The 7,428-nt window shown below is 38.0% G+C and overlaps 1 protein-coding gene across 1 annotated transcript; it reads left to right on the top strand.

Annotated features, from left to right (window-relative positions):
- The first annotated feature begins 540 nt into the window (after positions 1–540).
- Positions 541–4,358, top strand: LOC121396126 (cilia- and flagella-associated protein 251-like). The gene is made up of 3 exons (XM_041570702.1): positions 541–976; positions 2,317–2,601; positions 3,077–4,358. The coding sequence occupies exons 1-3, from the start codon at positions 916–918 to the stop codon at positions 4,189–4,191; spliced, it is 1,461 nt and encodes a 486-aa protein (XP_041426636.1). The 5' UTR covers positions 541–915; the 3' UTR covers positions 4,192–4,358.
- The last annotated feature ends 3,070 nt before the right edge of the window (positions 4,359–7,428 follow it).

Here is a 7,428-nt window from a genome sequence, read left to right as displayed (position 1 = left end):
AAATAAACCTTAGTTGAATGATTGCTTAGATCAAGAACATCTATAATATACTGATGGATGCAAGAACAATAATTGAACAATAATTGGAGCAAAATATTTCCCCTTAGTGCTCATTTATTTAAGATTTGCATGGAAATCTAGATGCAGAGTACAGCAACAGCAGATGCAAGGCAGCCTTGATCCAGCCCACTGTTTATTGTGCTCCTTGTTTCCTGCTTTGGTTCATTCTTACATTGGTTCTCCAGCTCTTGCCTTGGTTCTCCAATTCCTGCCTTGGTTCCCCAGTCCCTGAGTAACTGCTCTTATTCCCAAGTTCCTGCCTTTGTTCCCTGTTCCTGTCCTGGTTTCAGAGTAACTGTCCTGATTCCCAAGTTCCTGCCCTGGTTTCCAAGTCCTTGCTTGGTTCTTTAGTCCCTGTCCAGTTCCTTTGTTAACTGTGGATTTCCTGGTTCTGACCTGCTCAACAGTCTCTGGCTTGTCTACCACCTGCCCTGACTTCTGCCTTCTGGTCTACCATCTGCCTCATTCCATTTAGTCACCACAAGTGGCTTCTACTCTCTACTCTTCTGCAGATTGTTTATGGGTCTATTATCCAGCTTATGGGCTCCTGCCAAAATTTGGCTGTTGATCCAGACAATAATGTTCAACAATTGCAAGTTTCACACCCTAAAAATAATTAATTACAGGTTTTACATCAAGGCCTCATACTGAATTACACAAAAAAAGATTACATGGAAAAGGTTACTGACAATCTCTTCCTTCAAAATCTTTGATCTGGAATAATTTTAAAATAGAAGGTTACTGTGCCAGCCCTGGGCTTGGGCTACAGCGAGTTGGTACAAATAAGGTTCTTTTCCTTTGAATATTGTATCAGAAGCTCATCTTCAGTAGCCTGGATACTGGATCTGATTCACCATGAAGACAGAAGTTGTTTGCGTGTTGCTGTTCCTCGTGGGGGTCAGTGCACATGTGAAAGGTAGGATTAAGAATGTTTTTCGGCAATTGATTGATTTTGTCACTGGTATACAGTATTAAGGCTTGGACTGCAAGTACGTACAGTAAATAGAATGTTAACCCTACATTGGAGTGAAAGTGGATCGGTGAATGGGAAGCAATAAGGGAAGTAAAACAACGGCATGCTCAATATCACATTAGGCATTGGCATAACCAGGAATCCATATGTCCTGGTTGGGACTCCTGTTCTATTGTTTCCACTAGATATCAATTCTGTATTCACAATTAGTGTCTAACCTTATCCCTCAACTCCTCAATATGTAGTTTATGCATTTTCCCCTTCATACGGCAATATTTTTCATCAGTGAATGTTTTCATCAGTGTGGCTGGTGGGTCTTTAGTTACCCCTAGTTTCATAATGACACCCTTTGTCCACTGATCATCCCCTATCTCTGTACATAATTGTTATGCCAACATACTGTACATTTTTTCACTGTTAAAAGATTCTAATTTGCCTGTTTCCAACTTTTTTGATCTGGTTGTTGGGTATTTCTCTCCCTTAACATAGGAAAAAGTGGATTGACTGTGAGGCTTCAATTCAAGCATTCAAGCATATTTTTTATTGCTTATCTTTCTATTCAAACCTTACATTACTTTACTATTCATCTTTAAAGGGCATGTAAAGGCAAAAAAATAAAATCCCATTTTTACTTTCTTTAATGAAAAAGAAACCTATCTCCAATATACTTTAATTAAAAAATGTGTACCGTCTTTATAAGAAACCTGACTGTATGCAGTGAAATTCTCCCTTCATTTACTGGAATTGTCAGACGGTCCCTGACTGCTCTGCAGGAAAACAATCATACTTATGAACAGCAGGGGGAGCCCCCGCCTTACTTCCCAGCCATGCAGAACTCAAGCAGCTTTGTTTATGACGATCTCTAAGCAGCCCAGACCACACTGAGCATGTGCACAGTCTTGGTCTTGCAAAGATGTTTAACAAAGTTACAAGATGGTGACCCCCTGTAGCCAACTTTGAAAGCATAAATTATTTGTTTGATTAGGCTTATGGTGCAGTAAGTTCATGTTTATATTTAGTATACAAAATACAGCATTTCTAGCCTTATTCTATTTTAGACTTTACATGCCCTTTAAAGGCTGTATTTCAAATTGCTACCTAGTTGCCTAGTTAAATAACCTCTAGCAACCATATGGCAGTTAAAATTCCAAGACCAGGTGCAAATAGTCTGTTTGCATACATGAAGCTAAAAGTTAATTTTAAGGCAACTTGACCCATTTAAAGGCAGTTGTAGGAAGACTGAAAAGTGTTTTTTCTAGTCACATGATGTTTTTTGTTACCAGAAGTCACTCAAGAGGACAATGATGAGAATCGGGGCATGTGCCCCAAAGAGTATCTTCTTAAGTACCCGGAGCTAAAACTACAGCTTAAGAAAAAGAAGCTTTTAAACAAAGAATGCAAAAATGGTGACGGTGGAGAAGGATGCATTGATAATCACCCAGGGGGGCATCGCAAGAGACAAGGCAAGCTGACTGGGATACTACACTGTGTTACAGATGGAGACTGCACTGATAACATGATCTGCTGCCAAAGTCCACATGGAATGAAGTGTATGAAGCCAATATTCTGTAAGTACCTCCAGAACCAGCAGGAATAAAAATGTGTGTGTTTTGATTTTACTGGTCCATGACATGAGAAAATCCAGTTTAAGGTACAGAGCATATTGTTGTGTTGAGAAAGGGAGCCCTGCCATGTCATCTTGTATTCCTGGGAAAATCCTATTTTGCTCTTCTGAATACACATGGAAAATTTTGAATCCCATTGATAAAAAAAAAATGTTACAAACATAACTCCAGGTAACCAAACAAATAAGAATAATCTATAAACATAAACTTTAACTTTTATCATCTTTCAAAATATAAACCTAGTTTAATGTAAAATGGCCATTGGTGTCACCTTTAGAACATTCAAGGTCATCAAGGAATTATAAGTTGCTCTTCAATTGTTCATTACATATACGTTTATACAATGTATAGTATTCTCATATCTTTATTCTATCATTTTTAAAAATTTATTTATCATGAATATTATTTTATTTCATAGCTGATGAAGACCTAAAGAGGTTTTATAGAGGAGATGAAGACAGCAATCAAAAGGAAGAAGATACTGAAGATGATAATGAAGAGCATATGAATGATGCTGTAGATAGAAAAGTCCATGAGATAGAATCAGAGCATGGAAAGGGCCAGAGGAATGTAGTTCAGAACAGAATGGGAAACAGAAAAGTAGCAGAGAATGGGCAGCCTCGCAGAAAAGGTGAAGAACATGAGGATCAGAACTGGGAAGAAGAAGAAAATAGACAGAAATATGGGAAAGGTAAAAAGCATGGAAAGAGTCCCAGGAAAGAAAATCAGAACAAGGTGGGGATTAGGGAGAGAACAGAGAATGTGGGTGATCAGGACTGGGAGGAAGAAGAGAATGAACTGGAATATGGGAAAGGCACAGAACATGAAGGGGACAGTAGGAAAATTGCTCAGTACAAGAAGCATCACAGGGAAGGAACAGAGAATGGTCAGCGTCCAAGAAATATTGAAGAATTTAGAGGTGATAACTGGGAAGAAGAAGAAAAAGTAGAAGAAAATGTGCAGGGATATGGGAAAGGTCAAGAGCATGGAAAGGGCAATAGGAAAGTAGCTCAAAACAAGAAACACCACAGTGAAGGAGCAGAGCATTGGGATGACAACCGGAAAGAAAAAATTAATGAACAGGAATATGGGAAAGGAGACGAGCATGAGAAGGGTCATAATAAAGGAGCTCAAAGCAGAAAGGGCCATAGGGAAGGCACAGAGAATGGGCATGGTCTCAGAAAAGGTGAGTACAGGGATGATAACTGGGAAGAAGAAGAGAACAGACATGATTATGTGAATGGTGAAGAGTCTGGGAAGGGATACAGGAAAGAGGTCCAGGGTAAGAAGAGCCACAAGGAAGGAGAAAAGAATGTAGAGGGCTATGGGAAAGGTGACAAGAGTGTAAATGCCCCTTGGAAAAGTAAAGAGATTGGGAAGGGCAAAAGGAAAGAGGAGAAAGATGGGAAAGATAAAGGAAGAGATGAAAAGGAGCAGAGGATAAGAAGATTAGATGAACATGATGAGAGTCATAGTGAAGAGTCAAATAGCTCAGAAAGCAGAGAAAAAGTGGGCAGTTTAAAGCAAAACTAATCACATACAGTAGAATGACCGATAATTAAAAAATAATACGTAGGGACGCTGTTTGCGACTCAGATGAGACCCAACCAATAAACCCTCTCTCTGAAACTTGGATGTATGAAACTAAAAGCCAGCACAGAGACAACTTGTTAATGTACAAGAAACACAAACAATAAAAATCTGAAAAAAAGCAAAGTCTGTTTGTTTTTCATCATTCTGTAAACATGGTATAAATGTCATTTTACACGTATTCAGTATCTTAATCCGGGGATGGTCAGCCCGTGTCTATCAGTTTTCAACATCAGCTCAAAGTTATTCGGCGGTCTATCTCTGGTTCAATCTATATATAACAATTGGAATAATCTGGGGCAGATTTATCAAGGGTCGAATTTCAAAGTAGAAAAAACTTCGGCTTCTAAAATCAAAGTCGAAGTATTTTTCAGCAAAATTGGCCATCCTGCGATCGAAGTAACACCGTTTGATCGAACGATTAAATCCTTCGACTAGAACCATTCGAAGGATGTCAGCGATCGATCCAACGATTTTACTTCGACCGCTAAAGACTTAGAAAAATGTTGTAGAAGGTCCCCATAGGCTAACATAGGACTTCAGCAGGTTTAATTTGCCGAAGTATTGAAGTCAAAGTTTTTTTTAAAGAGACAGTACTTCGATTATCGAATATTCTAACTATTTTACTTCATATCGAATTCGAAGTAGAAGTCGTAGTATCCTATTCGATGGTCGAATTATCCAAAAAGATTATTCAAATTTTTTTACTTCGAAAATTCCCTCGAATTCACTTCGACCCTTGATAAATCTGCCCCCTAGTCTTCCCATCTTCCTGAAGCAGGGAAAGGCAAATATGACTGATTTCTTGGGACACTTTTTGGGACAGTCTTTCTCTCTATTTTTACTTTAAAACTTGGTAATTACAGTACATCTATTTTGAATCATTAACCCTCCAAATCAGAGCAGGTCTAATAAGGTAATGTACCAGGCCTAGGGGTTCATAGCAACCAATCAGATGATTCTGGCAAGGACTGAAGGATGGACATTTGTTGAAACAAAATGATATCGGATATGGGTGAGACTTACAGTATAACAGATCTGAATAATTGGAAACAACAACAGAATATATGTAGGTATAGTACTATCAATGATAGAGGTATGGGACCTGTTATCCAGAATGTTTGGGGCCTGTTGTTTTCCGTATGAGTGTTTCCATAATTTGGATTTTCATACCTTTAGTCTACTAAAAAAAAAATTAAACATTAAATAAACCCAATAGGCTGGTTCTGCTTCCAATAAGGATTAATTATATCTTAGTTGGGATCAAGTACAAGCTACTGTTTTATTATTACAGAGGAAAAAGGAAATCATTTTTTTTAAATTGGGTTATTTGGATCAAATGGAGTTTATGGGAGATGACCTTCCTATAATTCAGAGCTTTCTGAATAACGGATCCCATACCTGTACACTCAAAAAAGTAAGCCTGTTCCCAACTCTAACCCAACCTCTCCCGACGTGACTTGGCTAGATGTCATTATCAATATACCATCCCTGTAACACTGTTAAGGGTGTGAAGGGCCTTACTACGTTTTGAACTACATATGGGGCAAAAACCCAAGACAGTCCTCTGCTTTACGGGTTGAGCAAATATACAGACAGGTAAATGTAACAGCAATTGTAATGTTTCTTCTTTTGATTGGTTAGTATGGGCTACTATAACTGGGGCAAACACTGCATCTGAATGCTTTGCCTCCATATGACTACTGGACCAGGACACAGGGAATGTAAGAAGATGGGCAAAATGCAGAGGGGAAAGGAAACATGAACAGATGTCTCATATCTACTAACTACCCTATATCTGTTTTCTCAATCTGTATTATTGTTAGTCCTGAGAAAGTTTCGAGATGCCAACATCAGCAGACATCCTAGGTAGTCCATAGCCAAGCTAAATACTTGCTCTTGTGTGGACAAGAGTGACCTCTAGCGGTGACAATCAGAGTTTTGTAACAGCAGAAAATTGTTAATCTTTCTCAGGTCTAACTGATAACCAAGACCACTAGGAGTAGGAAGAAGACGCACTTTCCTAGGGTGCAATGATTGGGGGGTCTGTAAAGGGTCTTCTGCCTACCCCTAGTCCAGGTTGTCATGCTCCCTCTGCAGCTCTTTCCTCCCTCCCTCCTCGATCCTACCTCCGTCCCTCCCCTGCCCTTCTATATATATATATATATATATATATATATATATATATATATATATATATATATATAATATCAAAACAGGGGGGTTGTGGGAGCACTCTAAAGGCTATAAAGTATATATATATATATATATATATAAGTATAATAAATGCTATTGCATATGTACCCAAAACAGGGGTTATTTTGTTACAAAGTTATGATCATAAAATTGATAAGCCACCATACCACGTCAAGGTAAACCCCGAATGGCGGTCCCTAACTTGTTTTATATTTTATGTGCATTCTAGCATTACCTGTAATCAAAGCATAGGATCACCCCCCCTTTAAACTAGTGGTGATCCTATGCTTTTAAAATTGGGCGTTTGTTTTGGGAATATCTCTCCTTTAAAAGCCTGATTGCTGGCTGGGGAGGATTTAGCCCTTAGTGAAAAACAGCGTTCAACGGACATTGATTACAGGTAATGCTAAAATGCACATTAAATATAAAACAAGTTAGGGACCGCCATTCGGGGTTTACCTTGACGTGGTATGGTGGCTTATCAATTTTATGATCATAACTTTGTAACAAAATAACCCCTGTTTTGGGTACATATGCAATAGCATTTATTATACTTATATATATATACTTTAAAGCCTTTAGAGTGCTCCCACAACCCCCCTGTTTTGATATTATATATATATATATATATATATATATATATATATATATATATATATATATATATATATATATATATATATATATATATATATATATATATATACACTGCTTAGCTGATGCAGACAAGGTTCATTTCTAGATTTTCTCCACGCTCAGCATGCTGGCGCAATGTTTTGTTTTTAAAACCAGTTGCTTAAAGCCAATGGAATATTTACTTAGTCTAATTTACCCATGATAAAACACAGTGGGGGTCATTTATAAAGTTTGCGCAGCTCATATTTTTTCCCATGTTTTTTCCTGAACGTTAATATATTGCACTGCTCTGCCCGTCTTTACGGTTTATGTGAATTCGCATTGTGAATACATTTTCGCAAATGGCCC

The sequence above is a fragment of the Xenopus laevis genome, chromosome 7S (assembly GCF_017654675.1).
Source record: "Xenopus laevis strain J_2021 chromosome 7S, Xenopus_laevis_v10.1, whole genome shotgun sequence".
NCBI classification, from domain to species: Eukaryota; Metazoa; Chordata; class Amphibia; order Anura; family Pipidae; genus Xenopus; species Xenopus laevis.
The sequence above is the reverse complement of the archived record's forward strand: the minus strand, read 5'-3'. Positions and strand labels throughout refer to the sequence as shown.

Bases quoted from the DNA above. Each gene is read 5' to 3' on its own strand.
- LOC121396126 (XM_041570702.1), top strand. From the start codon at position 916: ATGAAGACAGAAGTTGTTTGCGTGTTGCTGTTCCTCGTGGGGGTCAGT. The intron at 977-2,316 runs GTAGGATTAAGA...TTTTGTTACCAG, and splicing joins GGTCAGTGCACATGTGAAAG to AAGTCACTCAAGAGGACAAT. The intron at 2,602-3,076 runs GTAAGTACCTCC...TTTATTTCATAG, and splicing joins GTGTATGAAGCCAATATTCT to CTGATGAAGACCTAAAGAGG.